Source organism: Ambystoma mexicanum, chromosome 13, assembly GCF_040938575.1.
Source record: "Ambystoma mexicanum isolate Mex_15411 chromosome 13, UKY_AmexF1_1, whole genome shotgun sequence".
In the NCBI taxonomy this organism is placed as follows: Eukaryota; Metazoa; Chordata; class Amphibia; order Caudata; family Ambystomatidae; genus Ambystoma; species Ambystoma mexicanum.
Genome location: NC_090938.1, coordinates 677,513,842 through 677,539,542, shown reverse-complemented (window position 1 = coordinate 677,539,542; position 25,701 = coordinate 677,513,842). Strand labels below are relative to the sequence as shown.

General features: G+C 49.1%; 1 protein-coding gene across 1 annotated transcript in view; it reads left to right on the top strand.

The window, feature by feature from the left end:
* The window catches only part of PLXDC1 (plexin domain containing 1), a 264,724-nt gene that overhangs the window by 116,198 nt on the left and 122,825 nt on the right, over nucleotides 1–25,701 (top strand). Inside the window, exons 3-4 of the mRNA XM_069634701.1 lie at nucleotides 19,269–19,412; nucleotides 23,633–23,702. Of these exons, the coding sequence (XP_069490802.1) occupies nucleotides 19,269–19,412; nucleotides 23,633–23,702 (214 nt within the window). The remainder of the gene's footprint in view (nucleotides 1–19,268; nucleotides 19,413–23,632; nucleotides 23,703–25,701) is intronic.

Below are 25,701 nucleotides of genomic sequence, written 5' to 3'. Positions count from 1 at the left end.
GATCTAGTTACCACAGACAGCTCTACCATTCCTGATCTAGTAACAGCAGACAGCTCTTCCATTGCTGATCTAGCAACAGCAGACAGCTCTGTCATTCCTGATTTAGTCACAGCAGACAGCTCAGGCATTCCTGATCTAGTGACAGCAGACAGCTTGGCCATTGCATATCTAGTCACAGCAGACAGCTCTGCCATTCCTGATCTAGTAACAGCAGAAAGTTCAGCCATTCCAGACCTAGTAACAGCAGACAGCTCAGCCATTCCTGATCTAGTGACAGCAGACAGCTCGGCCATTGCAGATCTAGTAACAGCAGACAGCTCTGCCATTCCTGTTCTAGTGACAGCAGACAGCTCCGCCATTCCTGATCTAGTAACAGCAGACAGCTGTGCCATTCCTGATCTAGTGACAGCAGACATCTGTGCCATTCCAGATCTAGTCAGAGCAGACAGCTCTGCCATTCCTGATCTAGTGACAGCAGACAGCTTGGCCATTCCTGACCTAGCAACAGCAGACAGCTCTGCCATTCCAGATCTAGTCACAGCAGACAGCTCTGCCATTCCAGATCTAGTAACAGCAGACAGCAGTGCCATTCCTGATCTAGTAACACAGACAGCTCTGCCATTCCCGATCCAGTAACGCAGCCGCATCTGCCATTGCAGATCTAGTCGCAGCAGACAGCTCTGCCATTCCTGCCATTCCTGATTTAGTAACAGCTGACAGCTCTGACATTGCAGATCTAGTCAAAGCAGACAGCTCTGCCATTCCTGATCTAGTCACAGCAGACAGCTCTGCCATTCCTGGTCCAGTAACAATAGACAGCGCTGCCATTCCTGATCCAGTAACAATAGACAGTCCTGACATTCCTGATCTAGTAACAGCAGACAGCTCTGGCATTCCTGGTCCAGTAACAATATACAGCGCTGCCATTCCTGATCCAGTAACAATAGACAGTCCTGACATTCCAGATCTAGTAACAGCAGACAGCTCCGCCATTGCAGATCTAGTAACAGCAGACAGCTCTGCCATTCCTTATCTAGTAACAGCAGACAGCTCTGCCATTGCAGATCTAGTAACAGCAGACAGCTGTGTCATTGCAGATCTATTAACAGCAGACATCTCTGCCATTCCTGATCTAGTAATAGCAGACAGCTCTGCCATTCCAGATCAATTAACAACAGACAGCTCTGCCATTGCAGATCTAGTAACAGCAGACATCTCTGCCATTCCTGATCTAGTAACAGCAGACAGCTCTGCCATTCCTGGTCTAGTAACAGCAGGCATCTCTGACATTCCTGATCTAGTAACAGCAGACATCTTTGCCATTCCAGATCTAGTATCAGCAGACAGCTCTGCCATTCCCGATCTAGTCATAGCAGACAGCCCTGCCATTCCTGATCTAGTCACAGCAGACAGCTCTGCCATTCCTGATCTAGTAACAGCAGGCATCTCTGACATTTCTGATCTACTAACAGCAGACAACTCTGTCATTGCGGATCTAGTAACAGCAGACAGCTCTGCCATTCCAGATCTAGTTACAGCAGACATCTCTGACATTCTTGATCTAGCAAAAGCAGACAGCTCTGACATTCCAGATCTAGTAACAGCAGACAGCTCTGCCAGTCCTGATCTAGTAACAGCAGACAGCTCTGCCATTCCTGATCTAGTAACAGCAGACAGCCCTGTCATTCCTGATCTAGTAACACAGACAGCTCTGCCAGTCCTGATCTAGTGATAGCAGACAGCTCTGCCATTCCTGATCTAGTAACAGCAGACAGCTGTGTCATTGCAGATCTTGTAACAACAGACAGCTCTGCCATTCCTGATCTAGTCACAGCAGACAGCTCTGCCATTCTTGATCTAGTAACAGCAGACAGCTCTACCATTCCCGATCTAGTCACAGCAGACAGCTCTACCATTCCTGATCTAGTAACAGCAGACAGCTCTGCCATTCCGATCTAGTCACAGCAGATCTGCCATTCCTGATCTAATCACAGCAGACAGCTCTGCCATTCCGATCTAGTCACAGCAGATCTGCCATTCCTGATCTAATCACAGCAGACAGCTCTGCCATTCCGGATCTAGTAGCAGCAGACAGATGTGCTATTCCTGATCTAGTCACAGCAGACAGCTCTGCCATTCGTGATCTAGTCACAGCAGACAGCTCTGCCGTTCCAGATCTAGTCACAGCAGACAGCTCTGCCGTTCCAGATCTAGTCACAGCAGACAGATCCGCCATTGCAAAGCAACACTTCCATGCACCCTCCTGTCTTCACAGCACTAAGACCCACACATAGCTCTGCCAATGCACATCAAGCCTGACCTGTATTCCCTGCTTCCCTTTGTTGTTCCAGCAGCATGGCCCGCACATAGCTCTTTGAATGCACTTCCGCCCCGACAAGGAGCATCCGCCATGTTTCCAGTGCTGGAGCCACCATATAGCCTTGCTAGTGTCTGCTTCCCGGTAAGACAGAACGTTTCAAACTGTGCAGGCCTGGAGTCATCCCGGAAGATGTGCACTAGTGCCAGGCCCCCCTGCTAGCAATCCTGGAAGCAGGAATGGCGGCTTGGAGCTTTTTGTCATGTAAGGCCCTTGAGATTCCCTAGGATGCCCAGGATTCAAGCCACATGGAGAAGCGCCCCTGCATCTTTTGTCTGGCTTATGTTGCTTGGGGGCAGTGTTTTGGGAATGCACCGAGTTAACAAAAGCACTCCAGGGCTACCCAACAGCAGGATCATGTTCAACATTCCTTAGTGTGGATGTCATTTCTGGTGAGGTTATGTGATTGTATTTAAGCAGTGTTTGTAAAGCGGAACGTTTGCCATTTTATCCTCTTGGCACTGACGGCTAGCTCAGTTGCTGAGGTGTTCTGGCCCTCAGTGGGTAAAGCTCAATAGGGCTCCCAAGGGGATGTGAGGGGGAAGAGGGTGGTGTGCAGGAGCTTCAGTGATGCCACTATTTCAGCATGCACTAGCAGATAATGAGTTCGGCTTGTTGGCTCAGGGAGGTCTGACTGAGGCCGTCTGCGGCTCCTGGATGTCAGTGCTAATGTGAGAGTGCTCATTGTTGTGGCAGGTGAGAGTGGTCTCTTGGTTCAGGGGTGGGAGGGCATCAAGGCATGAGTGATTCATTGACACCAGGGTCTTACTGGCCAGTGGTTAACGGTATATCCATAAATAAGCCTCAAATGGGACAGGTCTGGACCCATAACAGGGTCTGTGATGGGACACAGTTCACTTCATGGTGAATATTGGGGGTGAGTGAAATGTTCGCCCATCAAGTGAATAGTGCAGAATCTGCACTAGATTCCGCTTCTGCCCGATCAGTGAAATCAGCATTACTTTTCTGCCGCCACTGAAATGTCGCTCGATTTCATGCGGTTGTGCATAATGCATGGTGTTTCCTTCCCATGTTAGTCTCGTGCTGCGCGACAAGAAACTTTGTACAATCTTTTTTTCAATCTGTGCTATTTTCGTGCAGCGACATGAGAAACTTTGTGCAGGTCTTTTTTTCGATCTGTACTAGTTTCATGCACTGGCCCAAGAAACTTCGGGTCAGTCTTTTTTGATCCGTGGTAGTTTCATGCAGCAGAACAGGAAACTTTGTGTGCTTTTCCATAATCCGTGCTAGTTTTTTGCGGCGACACGAGAAACTTTGCGTAGCTTTTTTGTTCAATTCGTGGTAGGTTCGCCCAGCAGCACGAGAAAGTTTGTGCCGCTGTTTTCGATTGACATTAGGCTGGCACAGCAGCACAAGGAAGTTTGCGTAGCTTTTTGCTCGATTCATACTAGGTATCCCGCAGCAGCAAGAGAAACATAATGCCGCTCTTTCAATTCATACGAGGTTCGTGCAGCAGCACGAGAAACTTAATTCTGCTCATTTCGATCCATGCTAAATTCGCGCAGTGGCACGAGAAACTTTGTTCCACTCTTTTCAATTCGTGCTACGTTTGTGCAGCAGCACAAGATATTTTGCACGTCACGTTTCGGGTTGCGAGACGGCACGCAAAACTTTGCGTCGCTCTTTTCAAAAGCAGGGGTGTTGGAAAGTCAGATTTCGGCAAAACGGATCGAAATCCTTCCGATTTTGCTTCCGCGGCAGACTGAACGGAATTTCACAATTTTGCCTAGCCCTAGTGAATATAACACAGATAGCTCCCATGTTCACGCGCTCACTCTGACACACTTTCTCCCTCCTCCTCTGAGGGTATGCTGTTGTGGTCATATTCTTGACGATGGGGAATCTCAAATACTCGTCAATAAATAGCAAAAAGTAGTTTCCAGACTTCATTGGACCATAGAAGTCAATGGCTACTCTGTCCCACGGATGGTCGTGTGTGTGTGTGTCAGCTGTAGCGGGATGGGGGCTTCCGCTCGCGCCGTGCATTGACACCAGGGTTGGATTGGCTCCTTGGCCTTTCGGCCCGTGGCTGGGCTGAAATCATCCCTGGGGAGTGGGGGCCGGTTTCTGGCCATGCCTGGACCGGTTTGGACAAAAAGAAAAACATTGAACAAATATTTTTGGGGGAAAACATTTATATTTAGGAAAAACAAATACCTGCAACGGCATAATTCATCAAAGCGGGGTAACACATGTTACCTTGCTTTGATGATTGATTTGCATGCATGATGTGTGCATCATAACATATGATGCATGCATCATTCACATGCTGCTGCAGCATGCATAGTTGAGGGGCTGGGGCTGCCGCTGGGCCGGCGGCTGTCACCGTGCTGCCACTCCAGGGGGCACGGTGCCCCCTGGAGTTGCTGTGCTGTTGTATTAGTGATAAATATGTATTAGTGATATTAGTGATAAACAACCAATTTTAGTGTAGAATAAGCATCCATTTCGGACTATGTATTTTGCCTTTCGCAAGTTGCAGCAATAGCATGTTTTTTTTCTGCTGTTTTCTCTGTTAGAATCATCACAAGACTTTCCATCTCGGTGTCCTCGGTCACTTGACAAAATCCTTGTGCCTAAAAGCTTCTGTACATTGTACAGATATTTGACCATAGCACATCAAGTGGCCATTGACTTTATTGTGCCACAATGAATGCTTTGTTGTAATGTGTCTATCTTTCCCATTTCAGTGGCATGCTGTTCAGGATGTTTGTTTGCATGTGTGAGGTAACGAGTGCTCAGAGTATGGGATGTCCTGTGAGTGTGCTGATTTCCCTATTTTGCCAACCTCTGAAGCCTGAAAGTACATCCATGCAGGCTTGACATGCGGCCAACTTTGCACCAGACCTGAAGATGAACTTAACTGGTCTGCTGTTGAATCTCAGTTACCAGTTTAATGGTATCCACTACAGAATAATTGCTCATTTTACTATAGCTGATACGAAATCTCAGTGGGTTGAGTGCTCGCTGCTGCAATGTGTGTGTGATCTAAAGGTTTGAATCCCAGCAAGGCCATCTCAGCCTTTCATCCTTCTTAGGTCAATAAATGAGTGCCAACACAGGCTGGGTGATATTGTATGGATATTTGTTCTATAATAAAGAGCTGAAGCGTAAGTGTTATACAATAACATTATTATTTGGCCTTGGACGTCTGCTTGCATTCACAGTAATTTGACAATATGGATCTATAAACACAGATATTAATGATACATATGGTGATCCATTCTTGTATGAAATGTATATCACATTAGTAAAATCATAACCATATTTTTCACTGTGTACTAAGGAACAATCCTATTTGATGCCATTTCCTGTTTTGTCAAGGGGTGAAAGGTCATGTTCATCACTTCCCGGGATGTCACTTTGGGGTGGGGTCAAATGACATCACTTCTGGTGATGTCATTAGATGTCAAGGGTCGTGAGGCGAGGGGTGGGCCACTTTTTTGAGGCGAGGCGTGGGGCACTTTTTTTTGTGTGTCCGGGCCTATCTCTTGTCCCAGTCCGACCCTGATTGACACAGCAGGCAGTTCTTGACCCAGCTGTCTACAAGTGAGTCTAGAAGGGGAACAATACATGGCATCTCAGCTGCCTTCTTGGATTGTCGGCTCCACGGTATCCTTCATGTGCTGTTTTGATGACCTCGGCCCTGAGTGTAGCAGGAATGATTAGTCGACATCGTCTTAGTAGAATGGAGTGGTCTTTGACTGCTAGCTCTGTATGCACTCTCTCTAATCTTTTGAGTTCTTCTTTGCACACCCCCGGTGGTTTTGGATTGCTCAACCGTACTCCTTCCATTTATTGTTGCATGTCAGGCTGATGGCAAGTGCCATGTATGGGTCAGCTGTGGATGCAGCCGCAATGGCTTCAAGTGATATTGCATGTGGTAAGGCATTGGCAGCCACGTAGTTAATGTATTCTGCGTCCCCTTTTTGGGTCATCGGTGCTCCCGCTCGGTGATGGAAAAGGTAGTCTGCCAGGTTCTTGTCTCCTCCCGGCCGGTGGATGATTGTGTAGTCGTATTCTTGCAACCTGATACCCCATTGTTCTATCCTGGGTGGCATTTTTGTGCATAGGTTGCCAAACAGAGAAAGCAGTGCCTGGTGGTCCGTGATCAGTGTGAAACGCTTTCCAATGATGAAATTGTGGAAATGTTCACAGGCCCATACTGCCGCCAGGCTTTCCTTCTCGGCTTACAAGTATGCTGACTCCGCTACTGAGAGCTCGGCTTGCATAAGCGATGATGTGCCTGGGGTGCGTGTCGGCCCGGCTTGTCTGTGCCAAAATGGTGCCAAGTCCCACTGGGCTGACGTCGACTGTTATTTCAGTATGCCAATTGGGGTCTGTTAGGCAGAATCCTGTGCCGTGCCCTTAGGGACCACTACACACAATTAAGACCACAGGTGGCAATACAAGTTTTACCTTTGGTACAAGCCTGTACTACTAAGTTATAGTGGTGGCAGTAGCAGAGCAGCCAGGCTTATCTCAAGAGTATATGAGCAGTAGCAAAGATTACACAAAGGGACCACAATTACTGTGGCTCAAGCAAACACTGACTCAAGGTTTCAGGTAAACAATTATAAGTACATTTATCTTTAAACCATCAGTTATAAACACAACACTTCTATTAAACTTTAAACAAAACCACACGTTAAATATACTACAACTAACCAATTCACTTTGTACAGTATGTCTCAAGGTAAGTACCCTGTGTTTGAATGAACCGGTTTTATGAACAAAACACAATACCGCGGATACAGTTGCGATCACTTTTTGACAGTTGGGTCTACTCAATAAATGCGTATCCGTGACATGAAATGCTACTGGGGCAAAAACATACTTAACACTTGAGATACCCAGAGGGAGTTGGAGGCAGAAATCACAGGCAATATTTAGGTTAGGCAGGCATTATCGAGAAACACTCAGAAACAGGAGTTCAAAAGTCAAAGGGTCGGAGCCAGGGTTAAGTGACACCAGAGACCTGTTGCCGAAGATCACACGGTTAGACAGTTCATGATTCAGCGTAGCCCAAAAGTACTTGGATATTGTCAATGTTCAGAAGCAAAAGTTATAAGAAGGAGGGAAGACAAGGATGAGCCTTGAGGATGAAGAAAAGTGGGTTCACCCAGTTTCCTCGAGTAGAGCACAGTACCTTATTCCAATGGTGCAGCTGGTGCCCTGGCAGTTGTTCCTGTTGGTTTCCCGCAGACCCACGATTCCTGGAGCTTCGTTGTGAAGGAGGACGTCTGAAGGGGGTCTGCACCACACAGGGATGAAGCCGGCAGCAGCGACAACGAATAAAAGGTGCGCTCCTTAAAAACAGGAGAGGCTCGGCAGGTGGCTATCCAGACCACTAAAGCAGTGTGCAGCGATTTCGACCACGGCGGAGATCTCTGGCTGAAGAAGATGAGCTGGTTATCCCCACCAGGCTCAAGGGAAGAAGACTCCGGACTGGATCTCATCTTAGTCATCGAAGGGTAAATAGCTCAGGACTGCAGCAGGGCTTCACCGGGACGGGGTAGTTGCAGCAGCCGTCGTTCTCTCCGCTTCTCTTTGGTTCCTTATAGTTCCAGAGGCGACTCTGACTTCTAGCCCAAGTGACCTGCCTTTTATGCGCAAAACCCCCATTCACACAGCCTGGCTGTCAATCATGCAGCAGGGGGGTTGTCGATCCGGGATAACCACCTCAGCCAATCATGGCAAAGTGCGACTTGGGTTTCCTAGGATACCCTGTGCAGGGGGTGACTACACCCCTCCCTGACATTCAGCCCACCTAGACACCCAGGTGCCTTGACGAGGGCTTCTCTGCAGAAGCCCGCTGAAAGACGGTGAACAAAGAAGTCGAACCTAGTTTGCTGCGCAAAGTAAAACACAAGAAGGACTTTAACAAAAAGAAATGGCGAATAAACCCAACCAGAGCCAAAAGAAAGACGATTTGGTCAAGCGGGTTTATGTTCGAGGCTAATATAATAGCCAAGAACAGTACCACGTTTATCTAATATAATTGTGGTAGAAAAGTTAGGGTAGATACCACTGCCACCAGCCAAGTCTAAATGTTAGAAGAGCGAAACAATGCTGAGGGAGGTACAGACAGAAAAAGGGGTACATATTAGCCCTTTCCAGTACTCCATGTAAGATGGGGTGTACTGGGTCTGTGGTAAAAATGACTATGTAAAGTAAATGGCAACTTTACCTTTCTCTGGGGGACAGTAGTCAGCCCCAGTGAAATGGAGTCAGAGGGAAGTCTTAAAGACAACCCTGGGATACTACACTGAGGGTGCGGTGTAACCCATACAAGAATAGGGGCACCTGGAGTGGTGTGCTTCAGTGCCCAAGATCACACAATGAGTAAAAACACATAGGCCGAAACACATGTAAGAGTGGAAAAGGGATGTAGACTCTTACCAGGTGGAAAAAATAAACTCCAGAAATCCAGAAAAGCTGCTTGGGGACTCACTAGGTGAGGGAAATTGGCCCTAGAAGGAGAATTCTCCCTTACAGGGTCAGAGTATGCCAGGTGGCGTGGCTCAGCTTGGGCCATCTTCATGGAGTCAAATGCTACCTGGCATTCTTTACACCACGCGGAAATCGAGTCTTTTTGGGGCAATCTTCTCAGGGGTTCGGTAAGAGACACGTAGTGTGGGATGTAGCGCGCGCAGTATCCGGCCATGCCGAGGAATGATTGCAAATCTGCTGCTTGTGTTGGTTCTTGTAAGTTGGTGATTTTGCTGACTTTGTCTGGGTCCGGCATCATGCCCTCATCCGAGAAGATGTGACCAAACATTTTCAGTTTACTTTTGCTGAACCTGCACTTTTCTATGTTAAGTGTCAGGCCAGCCTTATGTAGGTCTTTATATGTTGCTAGCAATGCTGTGTCATGATCTTCCTGTGATGAGCCGGACACAAGGATATCATCGCTATAGTTTAGCAAGCCCTTAATTGGTATAATTATTTGTCTCATGGCCTCCTGGAAAATGTCTGCTGTCGAGGAGATGCCGAAGTTTAGACGTCAGTAGCGCAATTGGCCTTCATGGGTGGCGAACATAGTTATGCTTTTCGAGTCTGCGTGGAGTTCTAACTGGTGGTACCCTTGGATGAGATCCAGTTTTGAGAACATCGTCGATTTGTTTAGTAGTACGATCATGTCCTCAATACACGGGCCAGGGTGGCGCTCTCTTTGTATGGCGGTGTTGGCCATCCTCATGTCTACACATTGACGTAGATACCCAACTTCTTTGGGCACTAGCAGTAGTGGGGATACCCATGGTATGGGACCTGTCACTGGTTCAATGATCCCATTGTGAAGTAGTTGGTCGAGTTCCTTCGAAACAGAACTTCAATAGGATCGTCACCTTCATGATGTGGTTCGATCTTTTTGGCGAAGTGTTGATTGCGTATACCCGCTCTCTGTTATTTTCTGCTAGATTAGACGATTGGATCACTTCATCCTCTTGGAAGTGGATATCAATGAGACCCAGGCAGCATGCTGTATGGTACCTGAGGAGGCAGGGACCCTTTGTCGGGCTTTGGATGACACGAATGGTTGTATCTAGTGTTAACTGGTTCTGTATCAGCCTTTTTCTGAAATAGTGTTGCTCCCCATTGAATAATTTTTGAGTTGGCTCTTCCGAGTTCTGGCCTCTCGAGCATCTGTAGGAATTCTTGTTCCCCCATGATATTAACTGTCACTCCTGAGCCAACCAGAAAGCAGAACTGCTTGTTCCCTAGGTTGACCGCTATCCTAGGCGCCTCCTTTGCTTCCTGATCGTCCTGGATGAGGTTGACATATTCATCCAGATAGTTTTAGTCATAGTCATCCGCTCCTCGATATGAGGTTGTTTGCTAGTGTTCACCATAGTCCTGATACGCATTCGGGGTTCATCATATTCGTCCCCAAACCGGGAACATTGATCCTATTGGTCGTAGTTCTGGTTGTAGTCTTGTGGGTGGACTTCCTCAACTGCCCTGACATACCGTCGTTGTCCCTGGTAGTAGGGCCTGTTCCGGTAGGCTGGTGGTTCGAGGGAGCGTCTGAATGTCCTGCCTTGTGGCTGCGGGGTCATCCGCGGGGTGGGGAATGGCCTCACTTCCCTCCAGACAGACTGGAAGTGTCCTTCCCTGCCACAGTTGGCACATCTTTGCGACAGTGCTGGGCAGGACCCTGAGTGTGGGAAGTTCATTCCACACCGGTAGCATTGCCTCTGTTGGCTGAGGCCCATTTGGCTGGTCGGTCTGTTGGGCATGGTTCCTCTGTCCATGAGTCGTTGAGGTGTTGGCTGGACGGCGGCAATGATTTCCCCTTTCCACTGCTTTGCGTTCGGGGTGCCTGCTATGGAGGCTGCTTGTGCGTCCACCCTCTCAAAAATTCTCGCCATCTCACTCACTTCATCAATGGAGATGGCCTTCTTCAGCAATTGTTTCCTGAGGTTGGGTGACAGGCATCCTTCTATCACATGCAGCCTTATCGCTTCGTCAGTGGAGAATGCATGAAATTGGCAATGGGTGCTCTTCACTCTGAGGCGGGTGATGAATTTGTCGATGGTTTCCTCTGTGTTCTGTGTGCACTGGTTGAATATATACCTTTCATAGTCCGGGGGAATGGTCTTGACAATGGTCTTGATCTCACTGCCCACTAGAATGATGAACATGTCATATAGGTTGGGCAACTTCTCCTCTCCGACCGCTTTCACAAAGGGGTTGAAATCTTCCACCCATTCGATCCACCTGAGGCCCTTGTTAGCCTGAGGTGTCATGGCAAACAGGAGTGGTTTGCACAGGAGGGCTGCCTTGGACGTGGGGGCAGGAGGCGGAGGCTCTGGGTTGCTCGTGGTGGCAGGGCATTAGGTCGGTGGAGTAGGCTGTGCCTGTGACGGTGCTGGGTGTAGTTTCCTGGTTTGGCACCTCTGGGGCACTTATTCTGGTGTTTCTATGGGCCCCGGTTTTGGAGGGGTGGGCACTGCGCTTTGCCGGTTCTACTTTCGTGTGGGCTGTGGGCTCTGGTTGGGAAGGAGGGTTGTCCTGGTTCTCCACCTAAGCTGTTTCACGCCTCCCCTATCTTGGCAGGATCGTCGTGCAGGGGCGGCCAGCAGTGCTGAGTAGGCAGGATCGCCGTTTGTTTCTCTTCTTTTTTTTTTCTTAGGTTGGGGAGGGCGCCGCTGGCACTTACTGTCTGTCAATGCTGGGTGCAGCGTTCACGTGTCGCTCAGTATGCGGGCCGCTGGTGGACTGCTGCGTGGCGAAGTGGCGGACTGCTGCACTGTGAAGTGGCGGACAGTCACGTGTCTCTGCGCCTCGGAAGGATCGCCTGTCGCTGCAGGGGTGTCGGAGGAGCACCGTGTGGGGATGGAGTCGTGTCTCACCCAGGAACGGGAGTGCTGCAGGGTCGCTGGGCTCTCCAGCGTACTGAACTGGATGCGGGATCGCCTCAGGTGGGGTGGCGAACTGCCACCGGGCTGGCGTGCCACGGGAACGCAGGCACCCGCCGTATGGATGGAGGAGGCGGGATCGCCTCAGGAAAGGATGGGCCGGCACAGTGGGATCACTGGGCCGGCATGGAGTACTCACGGTGTGTAGGAAATATTCCTCGTCACCAGTTGTTAATGGGAACACAGACACCATATGAAAGGATGCAACACCGGAAGGGATATTCACACGTCTTCTTTAATCAGCATCCAAATATCAACTGCCGTTTCTCCTCTTAACTCCTCCCCTTCCTTCTCCCGCTTCCCACCTGAACTCTGTCTCTCCCTCAAAGGTGCAGAGACTTACAACAGTCTGACCACCACTACCGTTAAGTGAACATAGGCTGCCAAGAATACATGGCTACTCATATCATTTATATATCAGCCTTTGGGACCTCAGTGAGTTGAGGGACACTGCATGTGTCATAGTTGGGGACCGTTTTAGCCTCAAACGTAGGAAAAAACCGAGACCTGCTTGACGTGTATCTCATCGCTTGGATTGGCCTATAGGACAATATGGCAACTTTTGTGGGTAAGCTAGATGAGTTAATACACTGAGCATCTAGTAGTTTTAACCAGTGTTAATGATCAAATACTCTTTTAGAAAGCACAATTTCATCACATTTTACCCCAAAACTCTGTCCTGGGTACTACGCAAACAGAGGATAGCATAGGGGCAACGCACTGGTCACGGAAGGAAGACCACGCAGAGCAACAGAGGCTCGAATCCCGGATCTGCGCTTAGAAACCGAACTCGGTACGGTATTAGGTGGGTTATAAAAAAACAATTAAGTAAATAGTCTGTCATAAACGGAAGGAATTGCCATTTGCAACTGTGTGCTGCTTTTTCATTGATGCCAGAGCCAATGTTAAGCCCCAGTCCACGTGCTAAGTATGTAGGCTACATCGTCTGCGTGCCCGACGGGTGTGCCTGTACAAACGGTACAATGCGAAGGATAGGCCAGCCTTCGGAGATATGAGACTGTATGAGCTATTTCATATCTGGTGCCCAGGTGTGTAGGATTCACGTGGGGTAGAGGACCCCACCTGAGTGTGGGTTCCTCGAGGTGGGGGAGCTCCTGAACTGTGTACACACTAGCTCCCAGATCCCAGCAGGCACTATAGCTCTCCCGTGGTTTGGGGAGTTATGATATGATAGGTTATTTATAACGCTCTTAATACCCAGAGGTTTCTAAGCACAGACCCGGGAATCGAACCCATGTCACTCTATTGCCTCTTGCTTCCAAGGCGATCACGTTGCTGCTGAGCTATCCTCCCGGGAGTTCCTCAGCACAACCTCCTCTGCCTTTAACTCAGCCTCGTCCACTTGGTCTGCTTGCCATTATCGCCATCCGGCGGGGTTGCGCCCAGCCACAGCTAAGCTGGCTACATTTATCATTGAGTGCACACAAATATAAACCAGTTTCTTTAGGAAACTAAAAGTAAAGAAAGTCCAATGTTGCCTTGGTCAAGAAGTCCCTTCGGCAAATTCAGGGCGTTATGTTGTGAGCCTTTCATATAGTGCGCCTCACCACCGTAATGGTCTTATAGCACAGGCCTTGTCTGGGTAATGGCCAATCGTCCCCTGTCAGGGATGAGCCAGATCGTGTTCTGTGGGGTGAAAGCAAGAGGGGGAAGGAATAGCCGGGAGAGAAAAGGGAGGAGGCAGGAAGAGAGTCAAGTAGACAACGGAGGGCTAGGTGAAAAGGAAGATAGCTTTGTCTCTGGAGGATAGCTCAGGGGCAACGTTCTCAAGAGGACGTGGAGCAACACAGGGTCGATCCCTGGGTCCGAGCTTAGAAACCTCGGGGTATTAAGCGCGATATAAATAACCAATCATATCCTATCATACCATATCATTGAAGAAGAACAAAACGAGCTGTCCGTGATGGCAAGCAATTTTACAAAAAAGGGCATTTCTTGCACAATGCCAGCGTGGCACTAGAATCCGAGCCCGGCTGCATGCTGGCCTTGAGATGTGCTCATGAGCGCCATTTCAGCGTGCAGGCTTCTTCGCCAGCCCTCAATATAAACCCAGACTGCTGTCTGGGGGTGCCAAACCAGCTGGCAAGGAGTGCCAGTGCTAAGATGTGGCTTTGTACATGTGAATGCAAGGAACATAAAAGGGAAAGAAGTAAAGAGCAAAAATGTCCATCCCATGAGTGCCAAATCTGCTTGCGCAGGATAAGACTGAGTGCTGAAACTGTCTCTTCGAAAGATCAAGTATGAGACTAAAGCTGAACCCACGGCTCCGTCCAAAATGCTTTAATGTGACAACAGAAAGAGTCTCCTCCAAAATCGCACCCCCTGTTAGAAGATTGGTACATTTGAGTAGAACCCAGTGAGACAGGCAACGAAAATGACCAAGTGATTGAAAGATAGAAAAGAGTAAAGCAGTGTCATAGCCCTTTTGTAGTATATTTTTAAATTGTTTATCCTACGTGCTTATGGAAGGGGAAGTAGACTACGGTACATACCCAGGAACATGGCCGATCTGCAACACAGTCGACCATTCCTTCAAGAGGCCTTGGAAAAGAGCTGAGAATTATGCCTTCATGGCCGCCCCACAACAAAGCTGACCAATCCTAATACCAAGTCACCCAACGACCTCGCGGAGGAGCTCAGCATCTCCTGCGGACAGCGCGCCACCAGAAGCCAGGACACGCGCAGACTTGAAATCCGCTGCTGCAAAAAGGAAAGGACCAGAAAACAGGCCTTCTCTGCCTACGCTCCAAGACTATGGAACCTCCTCCCCGTCAGCATCAGACTCGCTGCCACGCTTGTACCATTCAGAAAAGAACTCAAGACCCACCTCTTCAAGGAACCTCTCCTCCTCAACACCTAGGCCATCACGTCGCCCTTCATGCTACCCGACTCGCTAGACGTTGGCCACCCCTCTGCTCCCCGCCACCCGGTAAAGCTCTACCCCTCCTCTGTGCCCCTCTCTATACTACCCCTTGCTGTATATCTGTTCTGTTGTTACCTCTGTATAGCACTATATTATGCATCTGTACTGTTGTATACCGCTGTAAAGCACTCAGTTGCTTCTCGAAAATAGGTCCATGCTCAATAAATACCTTAATAATACCATGAACTGGAAGAGTTTCTCTTTTCAAAATGATGTGGTGGGAATACGTGTTGATGGATTCCGATGCTTGGACATACCCGTTTGAAAACCCTGTCATGTGAGGATCTCAATATTATTTTAGAAATGTTGGCTTGTATTTATTTTATTTATTTGCATTTTTAAAGCGCTCACACAGCCCGGGGGCATCGAGGTGCTGTTACAGAATTTGTTTTTGTTGGTGTCTTAGTTGCTTATTTATAACGTGCTTAAATACCCAGAGGTTTCTAAGGGCGGACCCGGGGATCGAACCTGTATTGCTTCATGTCATCGTGCTTCCAAGGTGAGCATGTTGCCACTGAGCTTTCCTCCTGGGACTGTATGTGCTATGCGTGTAAATCCTCCAGTGGCAGTGGCATTAAACAGAGAACACATATGACCACATTCCCCAGTGGCGTGGCATCATTCTTACCAAAGGTCAGTTTCAGATTTTCATATGATTCACACCATCTTCCTTCTCACATTCTTTCCAATTCCTTTCCCGGGTGTTGCTAAGTCCTTCGACACTGCAGGCATTAGTGGCAGCATTGCATTTTACTTGATCGAATGAAGGCCTTGAAAGTACAGAAAGAGTCAATCAAATATGGTGGTCCTAGCCCAGAAAATCAGGCCAGTAAATCCTCCAGCGGACATTGGGTAACCTCCAGTATTCTGGAGGCCATAAGATCAGTGAGCTCTCTTCTCCCGGTGGCATCCATGGGTTCCATGTGTTAAAATCACAGCAAAAATGGCGGTGGACGCAAAATATCGCTGCAAAAAGGCTGTGGTTTTGCCGTTGCAATCCATGTTAAGGATGCGGGGGACACCCCCGCAACACCCGGACCCATTATACCATTTAAGGGAAGCAGGGGACACCCCCGCAACACCCGCTCCCCTTAAATGGTATAATGGGGTACACCTTTACTGGGTCAAACCACAGCATTTTTGCTGCGATTTTTTGCACAGGCAACATTTTACACCATGATTTTATCACTGCATACCCATCCATGGACATGCCTTAAAGGTCAAGGACAGGCTCGGACTGTCCTATAGGGCAATGCCCGAACCAAAAACGCAAAATGCTACTCTGGGCCCGATTTATTGGGTCAAAGTGGGCCACTTTTTGTTGGGCAATGTGGCCCAGTTTTTTTTTTTATTATACATGTTTATTGAATTTTAAATATAACACATCTCAAAATATATAACCAATAAGTAAACATAAAACAGAAAAGAAAAAGAAAAAAAGAAAATAAATACAAATCAGGATCATCACATTAATTAATACACATTCCTTAAAAAGAGGAAAATTACAGATTTGATTTAAACCATGTAGACAACAGTCTTATAAATCCAAAAAACGGCCCCAAATTTGATCAAACAAATTCATTTTCTTAACCCTGTATAAAATCAATCTTTCCATTCTGGATACTTGTTTCAGATCATCCATCCATTCTGAAACTGTCGGTCTGTCATCACCTTTCCATTTTCTCAATATCATTTTTTTGGCAGAATTTGACGCCCTGAAAAACCAACACCTCTGTGGAAAGGAGAGATCATCCACCATGTCATCCTCACCCAAAATTACCGTCGTATAATCAAAGTCCAAATGCATCAGAAGAACTTCATTCATCTTCGTAGTGACCTCACTCCAGAAAGACCTTAGTTCATAACAATCCCAAATCATATGCTCAAAAGAACCAGTAGCATGTTTGCACCTCCAACATGCACTCGAATCCGTCAAGCCTCTAGCACGCAAACTTTGTGGTGTCCAGAAAACTCTGTTTAGAATTTTGATCTGTCTACACCTTTCTCCTAGATTCAAGGATGTTAGAGCCACATTCCTGCACAGATTCCTCCATCTGCCCTCCGACATCTCTGAGTCCAATAAGTCTGACCATTTTGATAGTAATTCATAGTTTGGTTCTTTATACTGATCAAGATTCTTGTACACTTTCGAAGCCATGCCACCTTCTGATTTATATTCTTTCAGCCAATCATGCCATCTCTTGTAGCCATCCGGAATCTTGTTCCCTACAGCTTTTTTCAGTTTCCTGTACTCTCCCATTGTGCAATCTCTAAGATCTTTAACTTGCTTCAATCTTTTAAAGCTGATCCATTTACCTTCTTCAACAAGATCTTCTAGCCACTGCACACCACCCACTAGCCAGTTTGACCAGAAAAGTGGCCCAGTTTGATAAGTTACTTCACTATGCGACTAGTAGTTTTGACCAGTGTTGCTGAATAAATATTCTTTAAAATGCGCAATTTGCATCACATGTCATCAAAAAAACTCCCCCTTGGGTACTACTCAGTCTGTCACAAAAGGAATGAATAGCCAATTGTAATTGTAAATTGTGGGCAACTGTGGGCCACTTTTTCATTGGTGCCCGAGACACCTTGACGCCCCAGTTCCCCCCCCTGGTCCAGGAGTGTCAGTGGAGTGGTTACTCAGTGATCACGGTAATTTGCAGGGCTGCAAGGTGGGCATTCGCAGACGCGCTCTGCTAGCAATATGCCTGCATAGTCAGCTCTGGAGGCGGCCGCCAGATGCGCAAGGGAAACCTTGGCCAGCTCTGTGGGGAATCGAGTTAGCTGCCTCCCACACTCCTGTAAGCAGACACATTTTAATCTCCTCATGCGTCTGACGGAACGGGGGAGCCAGGAAGTAGGATTAACCACAAGCTACTCATTGCAGTAATAATAATATGGCATTTATATAGCGCTTCTGAGCGCTGCTCATTATTACCCACGGTGTGTGGTGCTCATTTATCGAGTGGTGCTCATTAATCGATCTCGGCAGGATGAGAGACTGAGTTTGACCCCGCCGGGATTCGAACCTGCATTAGCGGGCTCTGCACAAATGTCAAAGCGAGCACTCTACTCGCTGTGCCACTTGACCGGCAGTAACATGTACACCCCTAGTTCCACTGCCTCTCTTTAGATAACCCCCTCACCACTCCCGCTCAGTGTCAACATATTGACAGCGTGGTGCAGACAGAAAAACTCCCCTGATGCCATCCATGGGAGGGGCTGGAAGCACTGGGATGGGTCCAGGACGTCCGCGGGCCTGAAAACTGCCCCCGGGATTAAGCTGCTTTCAGTTTAATTTGTGGAAAATTGTGATGGGATTTCAGGAAGCAGACAAAACCCGAGAGGTGTCCCACGTCTTTCCCACAAACCACGGCACGCAAGGCGCGCAATAACGTGTGCAATAATGATGCTGGAACGCGGCTCTTGATAATTAATAGACCATATTTATTGGTGAACTGGGCTGAGTGAGAGGGCGGGTGCACCCCCCCATGTCCAAGATCGCCCGTCACTTAATCAATGAAAAAAGCTTGTCTTTTAACTATCTAAGATGTGTGGTGTCCCCGGGACTATGATGTGGAGGTCTCAGCACAGTCACCCATGGCAACGCCCCAGGAGGTCCTGTGTGCCCTGTCTTCTTATCCCTCTAGGAGAGAAGGCGAGGCTCTACACTTAAACTAGTCATGTTGGTGTAAGCAGTGGACCATGAGGGCAGAATGCTACTGTAATTGGGTGTAGCAACACTATTGTGTAGCGCATTAGTCTAGTCAACGTAGGGGGCCTAGATGGGTGGTTTTGCAGTTGGCACAATGGTGATGTGCCAAAGAAGTAGAAAAAAATCACCACTTTGGCTAGTGCGCCTCCCCCCAATAGTTCCTACTGCGGATGTCAACATCGTACAACGCCCCTAGGCAAATGCCATTGGAGGAAGGAGCCGAGCGGCTGACACCCCTCTATATACACCTCCCCACACCCCCTGGGTCAGAAACCTGGGACCCGGAGCCAGCGATCCAGTCTTCCACCCCACTGGGCTGTTGCCCTAATCATCTCGATGAAGGGTGGCTGATGGACCAGTGGCGTGTCCAGGGAGTGGCCTGGGGTGGCACGTGCTCCCCCTGGAATCTGATTGGCCACACCGGGTGCCACCCCATTCTCCTAAACTATGATCATCAAACTTTAAACACAGGAATGTAAGCCACTAATGTTAATAATTAAAGAAGATATGGGTAGTAGAGACAAATAGTACATTAATGCTATTCAGAAGCGGCTGTGTGTGTGTGTGTGTGTACACGCGCACTCGTACTTCATGCCACCCCAATATAAGACAGTGCCCCACTTGGGCCACCCCAGTCGAGGAGTCTAGACACGCCAAGTCACAGAGGTGAGTATTTTGTACTCTATCTCAGAATTATATGCACAGAGTACTGTGACACTGAGTGATGCTGACCTTCTGACCTCGCCATTCCTTCTTGTGCTCACATTGTATCTTTTTCCACTGCAGGAGGACAATCACCACTACTACGTGTCCCGCGTGTACGCCGCTAACGAAGCACGGAGTCGAGAGCTGTGGGTGGATATCAGTGAGGTGAACGGGACCCAGCCGAAGGTTCACGGGATCCTCTCCAACACACACCGGCAGGCCTCGGTGAGTGGCCCCGCTAGGGACCCAAGAGGGACTGCTGAGACGCAGTCACGCTAATCAAGGTCACCTTTGCTGACAAGGGGCTCCCCTAGGCTTGACCAGTCAGCCCATGTTCATCCTCATGCCCCTAGCCAATCAGGCGGCCCAAGCTCTTCCATGAGGTCCAGGCCGCTTCTCGGGCCCGCCACCTCCCCCAGCCGATTTACTCCACCCCATACTGGTTGCCTTACATTAGTCCATGCAGTGTCCCTTTTCATCCATCTTGCATCATTCCACCCACCATTATTCATAATATTATTATTATTATTATATTATTATTATTATTATTATTATTATTATTATTATTATTATTATTATTAGTAGTATTATTATTAATATTATTATTAATATTATTATTATTAATACATTCTTATAATGTGCACCACTTCCAGAGACCTCATTGCACCACACTCAGGTTAAGCATCCTCAAGTCTCTCCAGTATGCAGAGGCCCATCCACTATGATCCAGCGCATCTGCCCAAGCCCATCCATTCTGCGGAGACACACCTAACCTGTCTAGGCCCATTCACCTCACTGAGGCCCCTCAACCCTGTCTTATGTGGTGTGTCAAGCAGAGGCCCTTCGATCCTGCCCAGCCCATGCACCCTGCCTAGATCAATCTATCTAGCCTACGCTCATGCCCCCTATTAGGCCCATTTGACCCGGCCTCGGTCTATCTATGTATGCCACGGGCCAAGCTCATGCATGAGACCCAGGTCCCTCCAACTTGACACACTCACTGAGTCGGGCTTCTATGCAGTCAGCATGCCTAGGCCCATACAGTCTAACCAGGCCCATCAACGCTAAACAACCCATTCCTTCCATCCATGTCCTCATGGTCCAAGACAGCACTCTACCTGCCCAAGAAACACGACATCTCTGGAGGACAGGGCGCCAAGCCAGAGCAGCAGCAGAAGACACAGCAGCGTCAATGTGGAGGCAGATAACTGCAAGAAGGAACCAATAAACAGGAAACCTGCCCATTGAGCCTATGCACCCTATCTCTGGCACACACACTCCCCTCCCCCATCCTACACTTCAGGAGCACCTGAAGAGAACATCCCAGCAACTGCTGATCCCTCTACTGGACCCTAATCCCCCCGCCCCACCTGGACCTCATCCATTCCCCTGACCCCCCCTACCCATCCCAGCTCCTCTGCTACCCGTGCATCCTTACTTGCGCCCCACCCCCCTGTGCCTCCCCCACATACAGAGCCCCATTGCCTCCCAGCTAGAGCCCATACATGCTGAGGCCCATCCAGACCCATCCTCTCTGTCCAGGCCCTTCCACTTGACTCAAGCCCAGTCAAACCAACCCCACACCTCCCCGTCCACGCCCATCCATGTGTGTTGAGGCCTATCCACATTGGCCGCGCACAACCTCTGTAACCAGGCACATCAGACTGGCCAACAGACATCCCGTCCGCCATTTCCAAGACAGAATTTCTACTTGATCCCCAGCTTTAGCAACCAAAAGAGGTCCCAGAAATAATGTTCAAAGTGGCCCCCTAGTGCACATTTTCGGCAAGCCCAACCCCTTTCCTATGAGAGAATTTGGGAATAAGTAGGTTACCACAGAAAAGGGGCCCAGGGTGCAGAGAGCTCCCGGGTGATCTCCAGAATTCCCTACAGGCCAGTCTGCCCCTGGCCGTTTCCCATTTACTAACCCCTTGGTCTGTGCTGCACATCTTTGATAGCTGCCTGCAGCCTCTTGCTCAGGCTCGCGGACACCACCAGCCAATCACCAGCCTTCTCGGGGATGAAGCATCTTGCCTGGTAACGCAGGAACCCATCTCTGCCTGTCCTTCAATCTGAGATACATTCGTGGTGTAGCCCTGGGTGGGTGCCCAGCATGGGTAGGCTGCATCCTAGGCCTGCGATGGGACTGTGCAGGCTGCATGCATTGCTTGGGTATGTGTGAGTGGGTGGGAGGAGATGAGCGGGAAGAGCTATGTAATGCCATCGGGCATTTGTATAGCGGCTTTCGCCATTGGTCTGGTCTCAACGCCCCCGGGGACCAGAGTCCAGGTCAGTGGAGATAGTCAGAGCAGTGACTAGCGCGTGCATGCACTCTTATGTGTGCGGGCCGTTATGGGTGTTACAGCCCGGATCTGAGCTTATGATGTGCAGTTGTGGGCTGCTGGGCAATGAGTAAGGACCATGCCAATGCTATTTCATTGTGGATACCCATCTTACGAACGCGCCTAGACGCCCTGAGACCATCAGACTGGCGATTTGGCACAGTATCATATAAGGTTCACAGCATCATCTAAAGGTGAAAATGCATACATGACACTCTGGGTAGCTCGATTTATTTATTTAAGTTTGCATGTATACATTTCTCCTCCGTAGATTATATGTGAATTATATACAATTTCTCTCACTGAGGGAGTAATATACGTTAATTAGCTATAGATGCCTTTGCTCGAAGGCAACTTTTTTTTTTTTTAAATTAAAAAGCAGCTTTTTTTTTGGTACGCTTGGGAACAATAGCTGGGGGGGGGGTGGGTGCGGGGGGAGGGCCATGTTTAATTGAACCCCTGGGCCCTGTTTAAATTCAAATCTAAAATATGCATCCTTCCATGTACATTGTTTTCCTTCAGGAGAATTGACTAGGGACCTAAATGACGTGTGAATATCTCGTTGTGTGATTGTGTCTACATTGTTGCATCGGGGATCATCCAAAAGAAATCCCTTTCAGAGAAGACCCCCGCCCCCTCCTTTCCGCCTGCCTTCACCACCGTGGGCCGCACTGCCTGTTAGAGACCGCAGAAGACAATAACAGCGTTTCATAAGTGGTCATTTAGGGTTTCAGCCCCCCACCAAACCCCACCCTTACCCACGCACTTTTTTGTTGGCTGCCTTTCTTTGTTCTGCTGTGCAGGGCATAGTAAGTATTCCCGTGAAAATCAGACATGCTTCAGCTTGCTCTCTGCCCTTTGGCATAGGGCATAGAACATGCCTGGCAAATAATGATGTTGAAGGCGTTGCTCACTTTATGCAACCTCAGTCACAAAAGTAGGGAAATCTCCCGTTGCAATTTTCAACAGGGAACATATCCTTGATTGTCACGTGTGTGACTCACATGTGCAACACCCCCAAAGTCCTTGACTTATGAATGTTTCACTGGACTCAAGGCACAAGTGGACAGGTCTCAAGGTGGCCCTTGTCAAGCACCTCCCCCAGTCTTCATGTGTCTGCCTTCTGGTATTTGTAGTCGGTCAAATGAAGAAAAAAAGGGAAAACACCAGAGTCAGGCTGCTAGGAAGAAATATAACCCCTGGGCGAAATGCCCAGACCTGACATGGGTTAACCTGATCTCTGCATGAAGCAGCTCTATGTTCACACATGTGTAAAAAGGCACAGCCGGGTTCAGCATTAAGAGTTAAAGGGGAAAGGTCAGAATGATGTTCCTACTCTAGGATTAGAGTCACTTAGGACATGACATTTTCAGCCACTTAGGAGTGTGGAGGAAATCCGATAATTTCTCAGAAATTCTTCCAATAGTTTAAGGTATTTTTTGATGGTGTGATCAGACATGAGCTCCTCGGATACAAAACTGCAACAGCTGGTACTGCTTGTAAAAATAAAAATAAAGGTTTCTATGGTTTTTCCACTGCCCTTTCCCTTTGGAAACTTACAAAAAACAAAACACAGCGATACAATATTGTGGTTGACCTATGCAGACACGTTTTCCCCCATTTGTCAACGACAAAATGTGGGGGCCCCTTGTCTACAGCTGGGTAACTTTTCCCAGCAGTAGACAAGAGGCCCCCAGATCGCTTTCCCAAATGCCCCCCCACCCAGCACATCGTCAGACAGTCCCTGCAAAATGCCCCCCTTTGGGTTGGTGCATTTGCCCACCACGCCTGTCAAAATATTGCCAGCTGTCGATGTGTTAGTATCTGGTCATTGCATTTAATGCCATTCCATCGAATTTTTTCCATCTAAAAAATGGGCATCAAATGCTTGTTTTTGGGGGGTAAAGGGTTACATTTTGTTCAGGAGGACTTTAATGGGTAAAAAAAGCAAACCCCCCAAAAAAGAACCCACATTGGGGCTGGCTTCCATGGACTTCTTGCGGTTCATGAAACATGCAGAGTACATGTCTAGATGTAAGCTATGCAAGGGATCTCCGCTCTCTAACACTGTCTTGCTCTCTCCACCTTCTCCCTCTCCTGCAGAGGCTGGTCCTCTCCTTCGACTTCCCCTACTATGGACACTACATCCGCCAGATTACCATCGCCACAGGAGGTGAGTGATCCTCTCGAGCGCGCGCTGCCTGGTGAGGTGAGGATATGTGGAGGCCCTGAGGGCCGGCTTTAGAGCAGCGAGTGCGCAGCATATGGTCATCCTAGCAGGCCAATCACTTCCCTCCTGCATGTGTTCTGACCACGCCCCTCCCCGGCCTCATCTGCAAACCACAGCAAAGCTTCACTTGATTGGTGATCTGGAGCCTGCCCCCCAGACAGTGGTGTCACGATGACCAGAATCCCTTCATGCAAGTGAAACATCCATGAAAGATAATCACATCCAACTCTCCCTTATCTTCATGCCCCTCTGGAGGGAATATCTAATTCACCCCCACTGACATACACTCCCCGGTGAAAATAGCCAACCACTCAAGCCGCCTAAGGTCCATGCCCTCATGGAATGATTCCCCAGTTCAACCACCTGGTCCCCAGATCCCAGAAGAAGCAGCCCTCCATCAACCACCTGAACCCCTCTCCCTGGTAGAAGGACTCCTCCATTGAACCACCTGGTCCCCAGATCCCAGAAGAAGCAGTCCTTCATCAACCACCTGACCCCCCTCCCTAGTAGAAGGATTCCTTCAATGAACCACCTGGTCCCCAGATCCCAGAAGAAGCAGCCCTCCATCAACCACCTGAACCCCTCTCCCTGGTAGAAGGACTCCTCCATTGAACCACCTGGTCCCCAGATCCCAGAAGAAGCAGTCCTTCATCAACCACCTGACCCCCCTCCCTAGTAGAAGGATTCCTTCATTGAACCACCTGGTCCCCAGATCCCAGAAGAAGCAGTCCTTCATCAACCACCTGAACCCCCCTCCCTAGTAGACGGACTCCTCCATTGAACCACCTGGTCCCCAGATCCCAGAAGAAGCAGCCCTCCATCAACCACCCGAACCCCCCTCCGTAGTAGAAGGACTCCTACATTGAACCACCTGGTCCCCAGATCCCAGAAGAAGCAGCCCTCCATCAACCACCCGAACCCCCCTCCGTAGTAGAAGGACTCCTCCATTGAACCACCTGGTCCCCAGATCCCAGAAGAAGCAGCCCTCCATCAACCACCTGAACCCCCCTCCCTGGTAAAAGGATTCCTCCATTGAACCACCTGGTCCCCAGATCCCAGAAGAAGCAGCCCTCCATCAACCACCTGAACCCCTCTCCCTGGTAGAAGGACTCCTCCATTGAACCACCTGGTCCCCAGATCCCAGAAGAAGCAGCCCTCCATCAACCACCCGAACCCCCCTCCATAGTAGAAGGACTCCTCCATTGAACCACCTGGTCCCCAGATCCCAGAAGAAGCAGCCCTCCATCAACCACCTGAACCCCCCTCCCTGGTAAAAGGATTCCTCCATTGAACCACCTGGTCCCCAGATCCCAGAAGAAGCAGCCCTCCATCAACCACCTGAACCCCTCTCCCTGGTAGAAGGACTCCTCCATTGAACCACCTGGTCCCCAGATCCCAGAAGAAGCAGCCCTCCATCAACCACCCGAACCCCCCTCCATAGTAGAAGGACTCCTCCATTGAACCACCTGATCCCCAGATCCCAGAAGAAGCAGTCCCTCATCAACCACCTGACCCCCCTCCCTGGTAGAAGGACTCCTCCATTGAACCACCTGATCCCCAGATCCCAGAAAGAGCAGTCCTTCATCAACCACCTGACCCCCCTCCCTGGTAGAAGGACTCCTCCATTGAACCACCTGGTCCCCAGATCCCAGAAGAAGCAGTCCTTCATCAACCACCTGACCCCCCTCTCTGGTAGAAGGACTCCTCCATTGAACCACCTGGTCCCCATATCCCAGAAGAAGCAGTCCTTCATCAACCACCTGACCCCCCTCCCTGGTAGAAGGACTCCTCCATTGAACCACCTGGTCCCCAGATCCCAGAAGAAGCAATCCTTCATCAACCACCTGACCCCCCTCCCTGGTAGAAGGACTCCTCCATTGAACCACCTGCTCCCCAGATCCCAGAAGAAGCAGTCCTTCATCAACCACCTGACCCCCCTCCC